The 22076-nt window shown below is 39.0% G+C and overlaps 3 protein-coding genes across 3 annotated transcripts in view; 1 reads left to right on the forward strand and 2 right to left on the reverse strand.

Annotated features, from left to right (window-relative positions):
• LOC128359297 (FERM domain-containing protein 5-like) overlaps positions 1–10363 on the forward strand; it is a 70370-nt gene extending 60007 nt beyond the window's left edge. The window contains exons 6-14 of the mRNA XM_053319769.1: positions 1374–1497; positions 4482–4569; positions 4813–4901; positions 6162–6225; positions 6627–6718; positions 6805–6879; positions 7041–7109; positions 7257–7363; positions 9774–10363. Coding sequence (XP_053175744.1) covers positions 1374–1497; positions 4482–4569; positions 4813–4901; positions 6162–6225; positions 6627–6718; positions 6805–6879; positions 7041–7109; positions 7257–7363; positions 9774–10363 — 1298 coding nt within the window. The remainder of the gene's footprint in view (positions 1–1373; positions 1498–4481; positions 4570–4812; positions 4902–6161; positions 6226–6626; positions 6719–6804; positions 6880–7040; positions 7110–7256; positions 7364–9773) is intronic.
• The window catches only part of cry5 (cryptochrome circadian regulator 5), an 85386-nt gene extending 66111 nt beyond the window's left edge, over positions 1–19275 (reverse strand). Inside the window, exon 1 of the mRNA XM_053319748.1 lies at positions 19261–19275. The gene's annotated coding sequence lies outside the window, so the exon portion shown is untranslated. The remainder of the gene's footprint in view (positions 1–19260) is intronic.
• On the reverse strand, positions 14988–21051 carry wdr76 (WD repeat domain 76). Its single transcript, XM_053316830.1, has 15 exons — positions 21022–21051; positions 20685–20795; positions 20508–20594; positions 20217–20309; positions 19010–19068; positions 18029–18146; positions 17778–17879; positions 17360–17400; positions 17053–17206; positions 16506–16664; positions 16278–16393; positions 16021–16119; positions 15767–15919; positions 15518–15571; positions 14988–15266 (listed from the first exon to the last, which is right to left on the reverse strand). The coding sequence occupies exons 1-15, from the start codon at positions 21049–21051 to the stop codon at positions 15011–15013; spliced, it is 1632 nt and encodes a 543-aa protein (XP_053172805.1). The 3' UTR covers positions 14988–15010.
• Between the last annotated feature and the right edge of the window lie 1025 nt (positions 21052–22076).

Raw genomic sequence — 22076 nt, forward strand, 5'->3', positions numbered from 1 at the left:
TCTTTCTCAGCTAATCCTAGAATCTAAATGTCCCTGGTGTCTGTGCGTGCCTCTACCTACCACAAGACAGAATATCAAGTGGAAGACACTTTATCATACTGGCTAACAGTATGTGCATTTTTTTTTGTTTGGTGTTGGTTGGGCAGTGGTCCAAAGGTCTAAAACACAATTAACTGCTAATAGAATGGAAATTAACTGCTAGGATACACAGAGGGATACGTTTATATGACCAAATAATATTGTTTTAGTGTGTGAGAATGACTGGGGCAAGTTGGCTGTAGGCTACTAGGTGAATTTCCTCAATTTCTTATTTTTGATTCAGTCTTTATTGTTTTGCCTTGCGAAATCCGTGGATGCCCGAGCCTACCCCTCTCTTTGTTGGATTTATTCACCAGGTGTCTGGTTTATAAATGTGAAGTTTTTATGGATGTCCTTAAAATCTACTGTTTTCAACAACAATGGCTGCCCAGAGAGCAGAAAATAACATCCACTGACTGTAATCTGATGTCAGGTGAGAGCTAACCAGGCTGCTGCAGTGATGTATTGAATACTGGCAGGTATTTTGATGATACCAATGTGTCCTCCAAATAACTGAATAATGAGATGAGATTAAAAACTGATTGATAGAATAGAGCATTTGACCATACACATTTTAGTTGTGATTGCTTACAAAAGGATTATCCTATCAATGGGAAATACATTTTCATAGTTTCAACAGTCTTAGCTGTGTCTTTGTGAAAAATGATCAATGTCAGAGTCCCAACAATACAACAAGTGATTTACAAAGATGAAAGTGTATTAAATTTGATCATAAGAAACGACTAACATACTTTCGTTATTGTAACAACCATTCATAAACATCAGCATTTGTTCACTGCAGCTGTGATTATGCCTATAATAGAAATCATGGAGTGCATGTTTACCCCTTCTGTGCAGCTGATGACAAGTATATGTATAGTGTGATATTTTGAGAATAACCAAAACAGAGACCCTGTTCTGGGGTCAGTAGATATGTGGCATTCCTGCTCAGTGCTGTTAAGAGATGTGCTGAACAGTAGGACACAATTCTTAAAACTTTCTAAAGACACATGCACAAAGCACAGGATTTAATTAAGTACATATTGACAACCTGCACCCAGCCACCACTGCCATGCTTTTTGAAGATGGTGGTTGATGTGGTTTACCAGTGTTAGAGTGTTAGACAGGAGAGTGTAAGAAAGCAGTCTGGTGTAAAAACACATGTCAAGGATAGTAAAAACAATTTTGTTTGTATTATTAGTTGATTCTCTTTCTTAGTTTGGTGTTGGGCTTTTGTACAAACACAGACGTTGACATGCCTTGGTTGTCTTTTTCCCCCCTCCCCCATTTTCTAGCTGAAATCGGTGACTATGACCCTGGGAAACATCCAGAGGGTTATAGCTCCAAGTTCCAGTTCTTCCCTAAGCACTCAGAGAAGCTGGAGCGGCGGATTGCTGACATCCACAAGACTGAACTGATGTAAGGTGACACCTGTCCAGGTCCCTGTATACACCTTCACTTCCATAGCAGCCAGAGTGTACGTGTCACAGAAGCACCTATCTGTTGGTCCTACACACGGAATGCTTCATCATCTGCAATAGTTCCTAAACTCATGGGTTTCTCAAGGGAAACTAAAATGAACCACTGCTATGATGATTATGATTTTAGGTTTCCACATTACCTGCATTTTAAGGTGGTTATAACAATAGCATCTAGAGGACATGTTAAATTATAATGTGATTTAATGTCCTGAATGACAAGCGGTGACAAAGAACAACCACTAGGTTGAGATGGAATACTTTGCATAGACTATCTTAAAAATATCACATCACATTCTCACATTTGGTATGAAAGTACATATTCTGAGAAGATATGCAGAGCCTAGGTTTGTAATTTCATGCTGTAGCTTCTAATGTGCTGAGTATTCACTTCTGCTCATTTGGTTTGTGTACTTGTGTTCGTGTGTGTGTGCGTGCATGCATGGTTTCTTTGTCATACTGTCTTACCGACTTTGCCTCCAAGCGGCTCTTTAGGCTTCCCTACCCACCCCAACATACTGAAAATTTCATGTATGATTTCAGAACTCTGGAATTTAACATGATAGTCTGCAGCATTTTTCCTGCAGGACGCCCCCTAAAATTCAACAGCAGTAGCGGCCTTTAGTCTGCAGGTCTTATAGAAGATTACAATCACTGGCTTTCTGTTTTGGGGGCCCCTACATCAGGCAAGCTATGCAATACACTGGAAGCCAATGCTAAAGCAGCTATTATGGTCTAGTGAATATGGTTGTCTTCCCCTTGGTGGTGATGATTAATTCAATTGTAAAAAAAATTAAAAAAAATAAATAAATCAGGTCTGTGGAGAAAAGGCAGCTTAACCCTCCCTTTTTTGTTTTATTATTTTACTCTGTTTCTTGCAGGATGATAAGTCTGTACACTCTTTGAGCACCTTGGGCGGCATGGTACATCACACTATGTCCCTCATGTATAAATTGGAGGGGGACAGTGCATCCCATAGGTCCAGGTTTTTGTACTTTCAAAGAGGAGTTGGTGTACAAGAAATCTCAAAAACCCATCAGCTATTATCTGATAATGATTTAGACTCTGAGGGCAATGGACAATATTTTGGTGGTAGAATAGGTAGAATTAGTTAACAGAAACGGAAACCATAATGCTTCATACCCCAAAATTATGCCCCTTTCCTACAAATTCTGCATTCATATGCAGATATCTGTTTGTAGGGATTAGTGTGTGTGTGATTTTGTATAGCTAGCAAATGCAGCTATACCTGCTTGTTAGTTTCTCATATTGGTGGTGATGGCAAATGCTGAGGTCTTCTTTGGATTATGTGTGTCCTGGATGGCAGTGATTTAATGCTCCCTGAGGTGGTTGCATCATGCCTGGGGACTTATATGAATGTGTGGCAGCAAATCTGTTTCAGCATTACTTTGCCTTGCCGGCCTTAAAGTGGAAAAGTGATGGGAAAAACAGCCATCAGTGTAAGCATCTAGTTTTTCCCCTTTTTGCCCTGTCAAAGACAAAGAGTGAAATAAAATAAAGATTAAACACCGTGAGGACATACAGAAAACTCTAACCTTGTCATCCTGCCTGTCCTCTAGTTGTTGACCTCTTGGATGATGGTTAGCATACAGCAGCTAATATACAGAAAAGGGATGGCAGGGTTTCTTATTTGGCTGAACCTGTACATGCAAATTTGAGTGCACAGTGGTATTTGTATTTGTTTTTCTCTTGTCTTTGATTTATCTCTGTGTTTAATGCACCCCAACACACACACACACACACACACACACACACACACACACACACACACACTCTTACAACTCAGGTGGACACAACACTGCTTATAGATTTGATCCTGCACTGCCCTCTATTGCTCATTTCCACTTTTTTGTTTAACAGCTGTTTTAAACAGTCAGATGCATTTTCTTTGTAGGAGTGTGGCAGCAAAAAATATTGAGTAGATGGGTGATTAGGTTACACAAAACATACTTGCAACAATTTGCTTTTATGTTTACCTGATATACATTTTTCAGGATGCAGTTGTGCCAAAGGGAAAATAAAAAGAAATCAGCGTTACATACAATACCAGAGTTCAAATTAAGGGGTTACAATATTCTCCACTTGTGCCTGGCTGTTTTAAGACTATTTCATTTATTCATCAGTCTCAGTAATGATTAATAAAAGAAAGAGTATAGACAGCACAACAATTTCATAATGCTTTATTTTCTTTGCTCAGCACCAAAGCTCTGGGTACAACAGAACATCAGGCAGTCCTTTGGGCTTTGATCAGGGACAAATTAAGGAACAACCAGGACTCTGCAAAGTGCATGAGGTTTAGCTTCATTCTTTAGAAACAGTGATCATATTTGATCATGCATCCTTTATCAGTAGAAGATCAAATTTGTTCCCGGTAGCTAAACATACTGTAGGTGTGGCTGAAAGTAGTTTCTGCTGGCGTGCTGGATGAAGACAGTGATTCTAACAAAACAATTTTTAGATACACTAATAATGCATCAAGAGTCTTTTTGTAGAGGCCCCATGAATTAATACTGATGTGGAGTAAGTGGATGGTCCCATGCTTCCTTGGCAAGAGTCATTTTCTGTAACACATAAAAACTTCCCAGGGTCTCCTTATTATTCTCATCCTCATCATTTCACCTAGTCCCCCCCCCCCTAAATCATCTCAGTGGGTTACTCTATATCTTACTGACAAAAAGATGACAGATGGGTGGTTTATACAAATGAACTACTAAATCCTTTGAGTGCTCTAATCAACAAGTCACATGCTTTATGCTTGTGATGTCAAGGGTCCAAACTATTTAATTGTATCCATATTAAATAGTCTTTGATTTCCTTATTTATGAGTAATGAACACAAACTTTCTCTGAGTTGACAGATGGTTGTGACAGAAGCCAGTAGACTGACTTATTGCTTTTCTCCCAGAGGTCAGAGTCCTGAGACATCAGAGCTCAACTTCCTCCAGAAGGCTCAGATGCTGGAGACGTATGGAGTGGACCCACATCCATGCAAGGTGGTATTTACAAAACTATTATGTAATTATACATGTGTTTTTTAAATATATAAATGTATGTTTATTTCATACACTGTTTAATGTAGTGTATACAATTATTAGCAACATGTGTTTTATAAAATGTTGGGACATAACTATAAAGTAAATAATATAAATTAAATATATTATTACACTACTAAAAAAAGACTATTTATGTATTAAATTAAATATAATCCTTTTTTTAACTTTTCATTTGCATTTCAGGATGTATCTGGCAACCCGGCTTTTCTGGCTTTTACTCCTTTTGGATTCACTGTGCTGCAAGGAAACAGGAGGGTTCATTTCCTTAAATGGTGAGAACAGATTGGACATGATGGTATTAAATAAACATAAAAAATATATTCAAATGAAAGGTCATAGCATGCAAGCCCACATGAGTGAGGAAGACATTAAAATTGTATTTGTAAAGGTGCATTTCAAAAGGTCAATAAAAACCTGCTTCTGTGGGAGGAAGGAAACAGCCATAAATACATAGTTCTTCATCTTTACTTTAATTTTTGCACAATTCAAAAATGAACATACTTGTATAAGACATTGTTTCTGTATTAAGAGTTTCTAAAAGGTCGAGTGCCAGTCAACTCAAAAAGCTGCTTGACATTCAAGTCCAAACCTTTACATTTTTATGTCCACATAACACACAGCAAGTTATCTACAACAGCTTAGCTACACTCTTCTTCAAAATAACAGAACATTTCTCAGAACATGCTGTTTAAAGTGCCAAGAAAGGAAAAAGAAAATCCATGTATGGAAGTATCTAAAGCCAAATTATGACACTTTTGTTTAACACATCAGGTATTGCAACTTTGTGGGGAAATAATGGTTTGCATAACATTCAAAACTGTAGAAAATGGATCATGACAGAGCTGGAATTGCATGAAAGTGCAGTGACTTCAACTTGAGAGAATAATTGTGATTTGACATATTTTATTCTATGCCCTATGGTTCAAGTGCCCGAAATCCTAAAAATACAGAGATTCAGCTTTGAAAGCTCTGATCCTGTAGATTGTTACATATCAGCTCACCAGAAACTGTCCTATGGTTTGGCAGTGTGAATAATGTTGTAACTCTCATGACATCCTGACTCTTGGCCATACAGGATATGCATATATGCACCTTAAAAACTATAAAGACAATTTCCAGATGACTGCATTATCATAACTTGATATTTGGACATGGCCACTGTGGAGTAGGAGTAAATTCTAAATGTATCTGCATGCTCAGTCAATAAATTGGAGGAAAAGCAGTCCAAAAGAAACCAAAAGTATCCAGTGATCTGTACTCACAATGATCTTCTTAAGACAACAGTCACACAATTGTTGTTGTAGACATCTGTTTCTTTCATTTCTTGCTGCTTATTCTTGTCTTTTTGTCTAGAATCAAAGTGTCTAGACTTTTCTACACAGAAATGAAACACTGTTGGCCTCATTAATTTGCCTCTAACCACAATTAATATTTTATCACTATTTTCCATTTCTGTCTTTCCCTTTCTTTCTTTCTTCCTCTTCTGCCTCTCTCTGTGTTTGTATTTCCTTTGTTCTGTGTTGGAAACTCAGGGATGAGGTGACCAAACTCAAGTTTGAAGCAAAGACATTCCATATATATGCAAATCAGAAGGAGGTATGTATGCATTATTAAAATCCTGTCTTTTCTAGCCTTTAGAGCTCAAGTGAAATGAGTGTAGCCTTGTTTTATGCATGGAGACTTTGCCACAGCAGTGCCAGTGTAATCTGTCCTTAATGGGGAAGTAAATGGGAAATTATGGCCATGTTATTTAGGAGACATAGAACACTGTAAAGACACACATTTGGTTAACATATGTTATTCAGGTCCAGAGGAAACAATTCTTGAGGGATTTCTTTGGCTCATTTTTGAGTGTTTGAACAAGAGCTCATAGGGTATGAGTTAATCAATAATACAAATTGTGATTCGTGTCAGTCAGTAAATGTGCAATTAATATTCTGCTTACATTCTGTATAAATATATTGTATTTATGTGTTAATGTGCTGGATTTTTCACAGGATAAGAAGATCATACTGACATACTTTGCACCAACGCCTGAGGCCTGTAAGCATCTGTGGAAGTGTGGAGTTGAAAATCAGGCCTTCTATAAGTGAGTCACAGGACTGAACAAAATGGACATTGCTCTACTTGTGTTTGCGATTCTGTTCATCATTTGTTTTCTGGGTTCACTCGCAGGTTGGAGAAGTCGAGTCAAGTCCGCACTGTATCCAGTAGTAACCTCTTCTTCAAGGGTAGTCGCTTTAGATACAGGTAATGAATGATTTTTTTAAGAGCACTTTAGAGATTTACAGGTTACTAATGGGAGACTGTTGTATGTCTTCATTGTTGCTATATAATAAAGGAATAACATTTAGAAATAAATGAATGTTTCAGTGCTTATATTCATATTTTCTTTCTATGCTTTTTTCCAGTGGAAAGGTTGCAAAAGAGGTAATGGAACAAAGTGCCAAAATTAAGAGGGACCCCCCTGAGATCCACAGGTCAGCAGTTTTACAAAATTTTGCATCCTGCAGTTGAGGACAAATAATAGTACCATTTACTGTTTGAACTGATCTGTCATGAATTATTCATAAATGTTATGTATGCGTTTGTGCATATCATGTATGCATGTATGTGTGTTTGTCCAGAGCTGGCATGGTGCCAAGTAGGAGCTGTCCATCCATCACCCATGGTCCTCGTTTGACTAGCGTGCCCAGGACCCGACGGAGAGCTGTACACATTTCCATCATGGAGGGTAAAACACAAACACATGCACACACACACAGAATGCTAAATATAATAATGATAAGAATAACAAAACAATAATAATTTAAAACAATAGTTACAAAGAGAAACTATCATAACAATAATGTTGTTGTGAAGCTAATGTTGGTCAGTAAACCTGCGTCATGCAATACATGACACCTGCTGCAGCTTTGGATTTCACACCTATGGCACAGTATATCCAGAACAAAGTAACCTCAGTGATTTCCCATGTGAGCAACCCCCCACTTGTCAGTGTCAGTCACTTTCTCTGCCCTCTGTAGAATATATTTCGCTTTTTCTCTTTGATGTGTGCTTTCTGAAACACACACATCCTCACCCAAGGAGCACCCATCAGCCAGTGGCTTCAGGCATTATTATGACATGAGGAAGTCCTCTTGTCAGTTTTTAAAGGTCACTTACTATCCCCTCCTTTCTTTACAGGCTATTAACCTTTTGCAAATACTGCCACTGTGAGTAAGTTTGCTTATATCTGACCAGCCTGGATAAAATTAAATAAACTTATAATGTAGTCTGTTTACAACAAATAGGATTTTTGTCTGACTAGCCCCCCTCTTGTTCCTGACAAGCACTGAAATTGCACCCCACAGTTGCAACACTGAAACAAACCCCCTGTGTTTTGTCCTGTTGCTCTGTCTGCACCGGTATTTCCACTTGTAATAATATCTCAGTCTGAAAATAGCTCCTACTGTCAGGGGCCATGCAGTGCGTGTCACAGCTGACAGCAGTGGTGGATGAGGTGGACTGTGGCACAAGTGGACCAGATTCCTGGGCCTTGTGTTTCGCTCTCTGTCTTTCTGTTTCTGTCGCTGTCAGCCTGCCTGCCAGCATGTGGGAGCTTGCTGTGGAGTAGAGAGTGCTGCTGAGCTCGTCGGCCGCAGTCGGAGACAAAGACAGACAGCTGGAAGATAGAGGGAAGAGAGGAAGTTTAAAGAAAGAAAGATAAAGAAAATAGAGGGAGGAGTAGAAGTGTGTTGGAACACAGTTAAGGTTAGCCCGGTGATTTTTGCTCTTCTTGAACCATGGTGAAGTGTCTGATTCGAATCAAGACCAAGGTGAATGTGCACTTGCGCATGATCAACCATTGTTATCGAGATGTGAAGGTTCGTGTGTTGTCTCTGGGACCCAGGCTGCTAGGCAAGGCCCTTGGGGTCCTGCCGCTCTTTCCCGCCCTCCCTGGAGGTTCTGGTACAGGACAGAGCTCCAGAACTCCTTCCAGGCTAGCTGTCCCTCCCCAACTCCATGGCTGCAGCCCACCAGCAGGCTGTGCAGGTAAAAAACAGGCTGTCTTTTTAATGAGGGTTTATGGAGTGCTATTTCTGGTTCTTGAACACTAACGGCTGTTAGGGTGGGTGCTGGATTTGAATAGAGCAGCTCTCAAAGTTTTCAAGTCAGACAGCGTTCTCTTGAAGATAAGCTTTAAATCCCAAATTAATATTACTATAAAATATGAAATCATCCAATAATATGTTGTTGAAGTCTAATGCAGGAAAATAAGAGTTCATTGTGTTTAGTGTAGCTTTGAGAAAATTACTTTGGAAGTCATGAGGATTAAGGGGGGGATAAGTAGAACTCTAGAGAGAGGACGTTGTTCTTGTGTTTAACTTTAGACTTTAGAGTTGCTACTTTTAAGTAGATATAGATTAAATTACAAGATGACTGGATCCATTTCTTGAGCATGAGAAATGACAATCTGACCATAAAAAACAAATCATACTTCTCCTCTGGTCATATTAGAATAATAAATGTTGGCACAGTGTCCAACAGAGCATCACATACTTGAATATTCTGGCAGTCCCACAAGTGAGGCTGAGAGGCTCTACTCAAGGACTCATTATAATCAAACTGAACATTATTTCATCATAAATAGGAACAGATCAGTCATACATTTGTTGGCAAACAAGTAACATATTGTATACTTTACAAGATACACTGATGTAGTGATTTACCATTGATCACTGCCACTTTAGTCACTTTTAATAGGACTCCTGTTCTTCACGATTCAGACATTTACAGAACAGAACAGAACAGAATAGAAAATACTGTTCCTGTAAATCATCATATTTGAGAATCAAAAAATTACTTACCAGTTATCAAAATAGCTGCTGATTAATTTTCTTGCAATCAATTCATTGACTTATCATTGCAGTTCTATTTCCAACTACTTGTGAGGTGTTTCCTTTAGAAACTATTTTTCACAACCATAATCAGATTTCTTTTGTTTTGATGTTTCAGCTTTTGTAAAGAGAGAGAGGACAAGCCTTTAACCTTTTTTAGAAGTGTAATTATGTCAGATCAGATTTCTCTTTCAATGTTAGTTGCAACAATACAGCCCAGTTATTGAATTTCCCTTATGAACTGCCCCTTTTGTGTGTTATTAGGTCTGGAGTCCCTACGAGACAGCGCCCACTCCACGCCTGTACGCTCTGTCTCTCATGGCGACTCCTTCATGTCTTCTCGGGGCCACCTTATGGATGGCAGCGAGGCAAGCACATCAGCAGTCATCTCAGACGAGGCCTACAGCCCCTCAGACAGTGTGCTGCCTACACCCGTGGCTGAGCATGGGATGGAGATGCCTGTGGCGCGCCACCTCAATGGCGCAACCTGCAGTGTTGATGAAGACAAGGAATCGGAGGCAGGGGCATCGATGGAGGGGCAGGCAGCAGAGTTCAGGCCCGGCAAGAGAGCATTGCGTATGGTAAGAAGCAGGCCGTCACCACCTAGTGACGTAGAGGAGCTGAACAAGTTCATCCTGAGTGTTTTACGTTTGTTCCTGGTCACCATCGGACTGCTGTTCGCCCTGTTGCTGCTGCTCATCATGCTGACAGAGTCAGACCTGGACATTGCCTTCCTGAGAGACATCCGCAAGACACCTGAATTCCAGCAATTCCACTTTGAATACTTCTGCCCACTGCGGCGCTGGTTCGCCTGTAAGTTACGATGGATGGGAGGTTTCCTCGTCAGCAAGTGAGGCAAGATAGAGAGACTGAATGACACAACACTGGTCTCCACTGAAGGAGTTTGGACACATACTGTACAACAGGTCAGGGGAGAGGTAGGAGGAGGGAAAAGGAAAAAGATGGCAGCCCTATTCCCAGTATTAACTCAGCTTCTCCCACAAGCCACGGACTGTGTCCTGAAGAGCCTTGTTTATTTAGTTTTTTTCACCATCACTGCGAGGAGAGGAAATCACGTCACTTTGGAAATTCAGGTCATTTTAAGGTATTTTATTTTTACACAAAGTCACAATAACAGGGTTTAATTTAAAAACTGAAAGGGACAATAAAGTCAGAAGGACTTCACTTATCCAACCACAGATAATAGTTGCCTTTATTTTTGTATTAATTTATACGTTGTGACATTATTGTGAGACAGAATGAGCTGAAGTGTCGGGGTGTGTGTTGTGTAACATGACTGTCATTGAGAGTTTGAGTAAAGTTTTGAGAAAAGAGGATATGGGAGCCACTTTAACTCATCTAGGTTTGTCATTTCAAAACCAACAACACTCATATATACAGTATATATGAATTATATTATTATTAGATTGAAAACTGGCTTGGAACTGTACTGGTGGGTAAGAGAAAGTGTGAAGAGGAAAGCTAAGCAGCACATATTGAATATAGATCAGTCCTGAGCCAAACAGTATTTACAAACATTATAGTTGGCTTTATACTATTTTAGGCATATGTGGAATTTTCCACATCGGGTACATTAAATTTGAAAAAAAGCTGAGAATTAGTTGCAGTAGCTCTTTGATCCAGGTGCGATGTGTGTGCTGCCCTGTTGCAAGGCTTGAGTGATTATTTTTCTAGTAAGTGTGATTTAGTTTATGGTCAGACGTTATGTTGCTGTGCTCACATTACCATTTTTTGTCTAACCACTAGAGCGCCAATCAAGTTTTTTTAATGGTCCTATGACTACAAATTAAGCCTTTGTAAGGATAGAAGTAATGGAGGTGGTAGGTTTACCGGTTTTATAAAATAGTAGCCACCTGAGGCTGATAACTACAATCAACTTCTATGTATAAGGAACAGTTGTCACTTTGATGTCGTTACTTTTACAGTATTACAAACCTAGTTGTAAAGGTGATGGATCTATGTGCGCTAGCGCTGTAGTGAAGTGTTTGGTTAGCTCTTTGACTCCCACGCTCTGTAGAAGGAGTTTATCTTGATGTGCAATACTGTTAATATATATAAAAAAACAAGATCCTTTCCGTAATGAGACGTTTGACATTGTTCTATCTTTGTAAAGTGCAAGAATTCCTGTTATTTTCCCACAGTATAAAATTAAGAGAATGAATGTACTTGTTTTTAGTTCCAGACCCATGTTGAGTGAAGGTCAGTTAACTTTATTTAGTCCTGCTGTGTTCAAATTTATGCATTTATCTGTCAAGGCTGAATATGTTAATCATTTTTTTCCATTTTTTGTACATACTGATGTCTTGTTAACACACACATTTCCTCAGTGACTTTTAATGGACTTTGTTTTTGCAGTGGATATGTAGTTTTACAACCTTGCGCTCGCTCACAAGAGAACCTAAGATAAATCTTGTTTACGTCCTTCTGCAATCTTCATCATCACACCTACCAAAGAAACGTCTGTTGTCTGATATTTCTGGCAGAGTGTCAGTTTGTGTCAACAGATGGAAACTCTGATAGTCTGCTGTCCTTCTCCAGCCTTATTGTATGTTATTTCACAGGTTAGCCCACTGTGTCTTTACAGCCCAGAGCAATGGACAGCATAAGTTCAAACCATAAAGTGAGTTAACTATTGTTCCTCTTAACAAGCCTACAAGTGTTTGATTGGGAGGAGCATATGCTGTGTGCTAGTAGTATTTATAGACTGATCAGCAGGTATATCTATATATATATAAATATATAAATATAAATGACAGGCTATAAATGTTGATTTTATTTTTGAACAGTCCCATTTTAAAATTCAGAAAGAGTGAAATGAGTTAATATCTCATTTCACTGAGTTGTGTGAGTTAGAGTGAAATATTGACTGATTTATTTATATTTAGTAGAATAACAAATATGTTGTGGTTTGTTTCCAGATGAGAAACATCACTGGTGTATTTGCTTTAATTCAGAAGGTGCTTCATGGTTTTTGGTGAGGTGATCATGTACAAAAAAAAAGTCAAGGCTGAAGGTTCACTTTTTACCTCCTCAAATGTGTAGTGACAAGGCTCATTTTGTTTATGTGTATGAGAAACTTAACATGATTTGAGCAATAAATTACGCATAATGTAATGATTATTATTAACCATGAACTGCAAAATAATGTTTGTCTCCGTCTGCTAGACATGCAAAATGTTTTGAATCCTCTCAGAAGGCGATAAAGAAAAACAGCCTGTAAGATGCATGTGTGAAGGGAATGGTGAGTTACGCACTGTGGTACCACTCTGCAGTATCAAAGATACTTCTCCATAATATCTATTGTCAAAAAATGGGGGTTTTATGTAAATCATGTTTGCTTGTTGCCTAAAACTAGACTGCTCTTCTTGACTCAATTCATAGAAACAGTAGATGCAAGTTCTCTTGTGAAAGTATCTGTAAATGAAGTGAACACCTGATAATAGACCCAGTTCCTGTTTGGACTTGGGTGCAGGTTTTTACCACAACAGAAGTGGAACAGATTTTTTGCCAACTTAAAAACAGCAGAAGTAGCATATTCATCTACCTGACTTCCTGGAACTTGTTTTGTGCAATGCAGGGTTAAATATATGGATTTTATTGCATACATTTGTTTCAGCTCACTAACTGTCAGTGACAAATGGGGCTCTAGTTCCATTGACAGGCATCTCTTGTATTAATTTTTGAATTATGTACACAGGAATATGGCTACAGATGTGGTCTTACTGTAAGCTCCCTTCCTGTACCATGGCCCTGCACATGGAAATGTCTCTGTAAGCATGTGTTCTGCATTTGTTACCTCCAAACAAGACTGCTTATTTCCAATCACTGACTGAGGACTGGTGTAATCTATTTATGAATAAATAGAATATATTCTTGACATCTGGCAGCTAGTCTGGCTACAAGTTGAATTCAGAGAATTAAAAAAGGCATTACTTTGAGAAATGAACAGCAGAAAGTTGTCCAATGTGTCCCTGCTTGGAAACCACACACTGGTTTATGCTAACACACATTGCTTTTGTGTTACAATACTGCCATCTTGAGGCGATAATAATACCAGCTGAAATGAATACTGTTCACATTTGGAATGTTTAATATAAAATGTCTCCATATTTATTCTATTAGTTTCAGCAACCACAAATGAAAAATAAAAAAACATGTAATGAACATAATAAACTTTACAAAAGCTGCTTTTTTTTTTACAGTCAAAACACTTTTGCACTACAAACAATAGAGATGGAGCCGATTTTCCAAAAAGCTTTGGTTCTGAAAAACACCTGAAGTCAAATAAAATTGCGACTATGAGAACAGAAAGTATACAGCAGTCAACAACACAAACTTTCCAGCAGCCATGTTCTGAGGATTATTTCCTGCCTCTAGTGCCTCTACAAATTCTTGATGATTAACAGAAAAATGTCTCATGTCTTAAGTGAACAAGCTTCCGGACACTGAGTTAAATTAGATTTAATTGTTAAACAAGCTTAACAGATGCAGGACTATTCTTCCCATTTAATATAACAAAGGACAGAAGTCACATTAGCTGAGTGATAGATCACTTACGTATTATCACTGTTAATGCATAGCTATCTCAGGTGGCCCTTCACACTGTTAATCAAAGGGGAGACAAGATAAGGCACTAAATATCCCCTAGACTGCAGTGAGGTCAATTATTGAAAAGAGCATAAAGTATGACAGCTATAAAACTGCCAAAAGTTGGCCAGTATCTGTGACCAAAACTCAGTTTCTTGGCAATCATGCTACCTTTGGTGTAAGTAAAGCAAAACACATCAAAGACACATCAGCTCCACCATGAAGGCTGCGGAGATATTTTTCTGCAGCAGGGCCTCTAGAGCTTGTAAAGGTCGAGGGTATAATGAATGCAAGGTCAATTCCTGAAGACAACCTGCTGCCATCTTAGAGGGCTGTGACTATTCAAAACAAGACAACAAACCCAAACATGAAGCCACATTTTCACAGAAGTGGCTCCAAAACATTATTATTCTGGAGCGGTCCAGTCACAGTACAGACTTCAGTTCAATCTAGCCTTACAAGCAAACACTGCTGTTCATGCAGTCCCCATGCAACTTGACAGAGCTTGAACACGGTGTCTTCATGTGCAAAGCTGACTTAGACCAGACATTCAGTCCTTCTACATTTGTAAGCAATATGTCTTAACTTTGGCATTACATAGGCTATAGAGAAAACATAAAATTCACTGATTTGATATTGTCAAACAACATAACGTGAAAGACTCCAATGGAAAACTTAGTCAAATTCTCTTACATTTCATACTTTACTGTATATCTATCTGATGTGATCTAAGATGCGGCACAACTGGACATCCCTCAAATACACCTGAGCCTTAACATAACCTCTTCAATGTACCAATCATTGTTTTGGGGTTTTTTTGTAACAGTGAAGAACAAAATTCTAATGCCGTAATTTTGTGATACCTCATGACCAGGAGTCTTTTGGTATTCATCTTAGTCAGAGAAGACATGCAGGCGCCCTGACGCGTTGCCACCGAGTAAGGCATTCCTAGTGGGGTGGAAAGCAGTGACAGACAGCACAGTGTTCAGGTTCTCATCATCTGTGAAGGAGTGCTGGAGCTTGCCGCTTTCGTGGAACACCTGCACCTTCCGAGGCCTCGACATGCTTCCCACCACGAAGCAGTCTTCCCGTTTAGGGTCCCACACTGCTGACAGTTTACTCAGCCAGCGGCCAGTTTGCATGTCATGTCTGAAAATGAAGAATTAAATGACACGTTGTGAGTAGGAGTCAATACACAGACTTAACAGAAAAGCAGAATATAAAAAACCTTTTCCACAAATAAAGATTTAATTCCACTATTCATGAACACTGATCAATAAATCATTAACTTTCTGTATGTTCTATTCAACTAAAGTTTAAGTGCTGTGTTGTCTATCTTCTATGTCAGTGAAATAAAGACTGATCCGATTATAAGTTGAAGTTAAATTGAGTGGATGTACCTGATGGATGTCAGCAAGGGAGCGTTTGTGGTCATTGCAGATGTGTCATATATCCTGTGAATAAAAAGTTTAAGATACAAATTGAGCGGGTGCGCAGGTGGTTGAGTGGTTAGAGTGCATGCCATGTACGCAGCCAACCCTGGTTAAAAAAAAATCTTTAAAAAAAATAAAAATACAAATTGAGCTAGGATTGAAAAATCAACAGCAATAAGAACATAACAGTTACTTAAAGTGCTAAGCTGGCTTCACCTTATGTGGTTATCCAAGCATGAAGTAAGAACTCTGTTTCCTGTACAAGGAGAGAAATAAGCACTGGATATGCTTAAAGAGTGGCCATGTAGCTGGGAGACTGCCTGGCTTTTAGTCTTCTTTAGGCACCGGCTGTCATAAATACTCACAACCCTGCAACACAATCAAAACATTTAATCAAAAAGACAAACTGACAGAAGATAGAGAACTGTAATCAAATAGATGCGTATGAAGAAATGAATAGTTAGTCATACCTGCTTTCTGACACAGCAAAGTACTGCTTTTGTAAAGGGTGGACGCTCACACAGCGAAGGGTCTTGGGGTCAAATGAGTGCAGGGACTCGTGGGAGTTTCTACAGGAAAGTTGAAGGTAAGTGTAGAACGTATGCTTATGAAAATGATAAATATGTGATAAACAGTTCATATTGTTCACACATACGGTTAGTCTTCAACAACAAAAAATCACTTCTAAAATAATCAATGTCAGTCAGTTAAGACAACAATATGTTACCCTGGGGTGCGCCTATCCACGATGGCAACTTCTCCATACCAGTTCCCAACCAATAGAGTCATACAGTCATGTGACATGAAGTCAAACGTCTTCAGGCCATCATCAATGTCATATACCTAGAACAAAGTGCAAACAGAAAACTTTGAAAACTTCAGTTTGCATTCAGGTAGTTTACCTTAAAATGTTAATTTTTAAAAACTACATTTTATATAACAAGGGGTGTCTCACATCATCAAAGACACTCTTCTCTACATCCATGCAGCGTAGAGATCCGTCATAGCTGAGGCTCAGCAGTTGCGTGGGATGAGCCCTGGAGAACGCCAAGCAGCCTACTGGACGAGTGTGGGGCTCAAAGAGTAGCACACCATCATCTCCCCAATCTGCACCCTGAACACATTTGCACATTATAAAGAAACTGAGTATGGATTCTCAATGTAGATGTTTTATAATGATATGAAACAGTTCTGACATTTAAACAGTATTCCTTTTTGTCCAATGATTCGTGTTTTGATTCCAGGAAGTGGAAGGGAGCAAAGTAATTGATTGAATGTTGAGGAAAGTCATGTCAACATGTAGCAAGTCACAGACTTTCCGAAGTAATTCTAAAACACTAGTGAATATTAGCCTCACATTACTACAACTACAACTCCTGATGATGATTAAGTAGTGTGTGATACCTCCAAGTTAATGTGTGTTGTTTTGGCACGCTTTCAGCCATGTAGTTATCAAAAACCCTTTTAAAAACAGCATTATGATCAAAGCAAAGAAAGCGTACCAAATTCCAAAGTCCGACTTTCCCCCACTTATCGCCTGCAGCCATTAGCAAGCTGGTGGTGCAGGGGTGGAAGGCAGCAGAGAAGATGCGGTCTTTCACCACTTTGGCCACTCTGTCCTCAGTTATCCTCATGTTTGTAAGAGCAGAGCAGTGCCTGTATGAGGACAATAGTGTAGATTTTAACACCTATATAAACATTTCCAGCTGCTCGAAAAAAATTTGACAATGCAACAGTCAAACATCAGCTAATTTTCAGTAAAACCTTGAGTCACTTCTTTAGAAGTTAAATCAAAACTTAAAATCTTACTCTTTCAGATCAAGTTCCACCATTCTTCCCTCTGTTGAATCCTATGAAATGAAAAGCAGTTTAATGAATTCATAATTGATTATGAAGCTGCAGGAGTAAAAAAAACAGGTTCAACCTCAACAAAGTCTTCCTCAAAACATTATTAGATTTAACTATTATTCTGCTAGAAGTGAGCAGTTTAACAGCACTGTTTTATTTACTATTGTGAGAGAAAATTAAATGAAAAGACAAACAATAAAAAGCAGAAACTACACTTTATTTTTGTACCTCTTTTAATAAAGTTACAAAGCGCTTTTAGTTTAGACCTTGGTTGTTGGGAGAGGTGTTGTGTATCTCGAAAGCCAGTATGGTAAACAAATGTGAGAACAAAATTTTTGGGATGAAATGAGAAGATGTAATATGAAGACAGCCCTCCTACCTCAGAGCAGAGCTCAAAAAGTTGTGATGGCAGCTTGCTTCCTCCATCCATGTTGACTGGATCCATTGGCAGAGGGCCAGGAGGTTTCTTTAGGCGTGAAAACTTTAATGCAAGTACAATAACTGAAGTGAGTGCCAAAAGCATGAAAAGAAGGAACAATGAGAAAAAGAAATGCTATATAGTATTATATGCAGCAGGGAAGTGGGATGAAGCCAAGTGATAAATGTATTAGGAATTTTATACATAGCTACCTGTTGATCTACCTGCACCCCTGTTGGTTCAGGGGGAAGTGTCAAGACCTCTGCCTCTTTATTTTGGAGACGTAGGGATTTGCGAGGTGGCAGCACCTCTCTTACACCAGCCTGTGACCTGCCACCACAAAAACTGATCATTATAGTTGCAATACATAACATTCAGCGATTAGATGTCACACTAAAGCACCAACATCTCAGACCAAAACAAATGTGCTGATCAAATATGGATGAAGATTCTATTACTGGATTGCCTATTTCTCGCCTCAAATGTTCTCAGAAACATATTTTAGTCCACTGTTGTAATATCAGGAGGTTTGTGATGCGGCTACCATCTTGGAAACAGACTTTGAGTACATGGAGCAACTTACTACTAATACTTAAATATTACTTAATATGCACATGCAGCCAGACTGCCAAAGAACAGAAAAACTCTGATAAAAACACACACAGAGGGAGAATGACTTCATTCACTGCTCATGTACCCCTTACTGGACAGTGGTTTGACCATTAAAAGCTTATTTTAGGGCTGAAACTAACAGTCTGAAGTGATGCCCTCAAACAACGTGTTTGTCTGACAGTCAAAAAACCCAAGTAATAACTAAAGTAAAGATGTAATATAATATCTTTACTTAATCATACCTTTATATATTGAATTATTTTACCAGTCAAAACAATGAATGGTTTCAGCATTACAAACTGCATTGCTGATTCTTTCCTACATTTTTGTTTAATTTTAACTCAAAAACTAGTATGTCCCTAAACACATATTAAGTAATAAGTGACAATATGATGCATGATGTTCTCGTATATCGAGATTTATGCAATTAGTAGGAGGATGTTGCATATATACACAAAATAACAAGACACTGAACATTTGTTATTGTTTTGTTCTCACTACAGTTTTGTCACACTTCAGTTCTACACCTCACTTATTCAGAGCTTTCTAACCAGCAGCAACAGTTTGTCAGTCGACTGTACCTCATAAGACCCCTCTGTGATGGCTTTGGCCGTGTTGACTGTTTCAACTCCTCAGTTGCCTTTGGAAAAAGAAAACAACAGAGTTAACGCCACAAGACAGCCATAGTGAAGTGAGTTCATACACACATACAAAACAATTCTGACCTACATTCTCGCTATTCACGTGCAAAAAAGGATGTAGTTAATTAAGACAGGACAGTTGAGGTTGTGTTAGGTAGTAATTAGTCTATAAACTATTTACAGTATTTCACTCTTATGGCGCTTTTCCACTACACAGTTCCAGCACGACTCAACTCGCCTCAGCTCGCCTCGACTCGGTTCCAGGAACCACCTTTTCCATTACAAAAAGTTACCCACTCAACGTGGGCGGGGTCGTCATAGCACGGCTCCGCGAAACTGCCGTGACTTCGTTTTATATGCGACACAAACACATAAACATTGGAGGACATGGAGGCAGTGGTGTACTTGCTGCTGTATGTGGCTTTCTGTCACACACAAAGCAAAGAGAAGAGAAACAAATCTCTGTAACGCTGTTGCCAGTATTTAAAAATGCCGGGTTTGATTCTTGTGTGGGACGGCTCATGACTCTTCCAGCGACAACTCTTCTGACCAATCAGCGGCCGCCAGTCTGTTGACGTCACATTTAGTATCGGCTCGGCTCGCTTGGAACCTCAGCAGAGCAGGTACTAAAAAAAGTACCAGGTACCAGGTACTATCCCTAGTGGTAACGCAAAAAAAACCGAGGCGAGTCGTGCTGGAACTGTGTAGTGGAAAAGCGCCAATAGTACCGTTGGCGGATACAAGGTTTCTTTTATTACAACATAACTAGAACACAGAAAAGAAATAAAACTAGGCAATATATTTTAAAAATGCTTGTTGCAGTTACACAACAAAGGTTACACTAATTAGTACATATTTTCTTTATTTGTCTGTTTGTATTTGTATGATCAGTTCAATATTATGACTTTTTGGATGGTTGAATGTGTTATTAGAAGTCATTGGTTGTTGTAGCCATTTTCAGGTTAATTAAATGGAATTCAGACTATATATATATATATTAAAAATTGAGCTGGAAATAAAAATGTACTATTAGTGGGATATTCACAATATCAGTAATTCAGTATCATCCTTCTGTGAAACCAGATGTTCGTGTGTCTACAGGGAAGATGGACCCATGTATCTGTGACCAGTCTGCTCGTGTTCCTACCTGGAGTAAATTGATAGAAGACAGGAATGCTTGGTTCTGTTTGATGTTCTCCAGACGCTCCAGTTCATATGCTGACAGTCGTCCATGCCCAGCCTGTGTTACACAAAGATACAGCACTGACATTCTGTAGAAACCATCAACATCTCTACATAAACCAACTACCAGCAATAAACAAGCAATCTTAGATGATTTGACTTAATGAAACAACTATTTATCTTTCCAAAATAATAAGATCCATACATGCAGTAAATGAGAGTTGAATGCAGGGTACATGAAGGTCTTCATACTTACAGATGTACGCTCCACATCACTATTTTCAACATCTGAGTCCTCCTTCTTTGGGCCCTTTCTCTTCCTTTCATCATGCGTTTTGGTTCTCTGACAAGAAAATATGAGCATATTAACAAAAAACTCAAACTATAGTAAGTCGTAATATAATAGTTTCTCTTTGAATAAACTGTGTCTCACCTTGCTCTTGAGTTTTTCAGTTGTGTCTTCAGGAGAGTATTTAAGGCGTTTAGGTCCCAGGGTATTCCGAGGTGACTGTCGGGGTTGCTCAGGAGTCATTTCCTGCAAAGTCTGCATTATTAACATAATATCACTTTTCACAACTTTTTTCTGCATCACTGTAACCGCCCCAATGCATGCTATACTTTTCTAACAATATCATTTGAGCCCGTTTAGCTAACGAACCTGCGGGTGTTAATGTTATTCAGCAACTAGTTAACATAAATGATGAAGGCTAAAATAACGAAACAACATTAAACACTTCACCAGCTCAAGACTAACAACATACCTTCACGACAGCTTCGCGCTTCATTCGTCTGGTCGTCATTTCAATGCTTTGTTAGCGAGACGTATGTTTGTTTGAGAGACTTGAGAGACAGAGAAACATCTACACCTCCCAGCCGGTGACTGTGATGATTATCTAAAGGTAGAATTGGCGCCACATGCTACAAATGTTTTGTAACTTGCACCTCCTCCCCGTGTTGTGAAGGAGAACTCCAGCAGCTCATTGGCTTTCATTAACGACATTCACATAGGGGGCGTTTATGAGCGACCAACAGCCAATAGACGTTATAGATTTGATGACGTCGAATCTCTTGCCCCTCTGGTTTCCACAGCAGGTGATAATATCGCCACCCTGTGGCAAGTCATGGCACGACCGACAAGAAGATTGAATAACTCTTTAGGGCGGCATTGTAGATAATTTAGGGTCATTTATGCAAAAGAAAATAAATTAATATGAACAGTAATTATGTGACCAACACACAGCATATTTCAGAATAAGAGACAGAAAGTAGTCAGTTCCCACATCACAAACATGCAAACACAGAGAGATGTCATCACATAATTTACCAATAAAGATAATAGCACAGTGGAAAAGACTGAAACATAGGACAAAATGGTTTATTAGCAAAACATGTATACATTGCTTGTCATTTGATGTAAGAACTATATGGAATTTTATGTATGGACATCACCAAACGCTATATACAATCAGAGGAGATCAGCAGTCTGAGCTGCAGTCTGAAAATAACACATTTGATTTTGTATCTAGAAACATGAAGGAACCTAACAGATGAAGTCACAGTTCATACTGAATTGTATGCTTTAACCTCTCGTGTGACCTTATATATGATGTCACCAGTTCAGAAGTCTATGAATAGACTTGAAAAATATGAAATCAATGAGAGATCAACTAGGCTCCCATGGATGTCTGGCCCTCCTTTACACCTTCAGAAGTGACCAAGTTGAGTCGCTAAGTATCTCCAGAGAGTACTGGAGGTCAAAGTCAGCGTGCAATAACTGGGCCTTGGGAAAGCTGTGCTCGATTCATGTTGGTACCCCACCTCTGAC

The sequence above is a fragment of the Scomber japonicus genome, chromosome 1, assembly GCF_027409825.1.
Source record: "Scomber japonicus isolate fScoJap1 chromosome 1, fScoJap1.pri, whole genome shotgun sequence".
In the NCBI taxonomy this organism is placed as follows: Eukaryota; Metazoa; Chordata; class Actinopteri; order Scombriformes; family Scombridae; genus Scomber; species Scomber japonicus.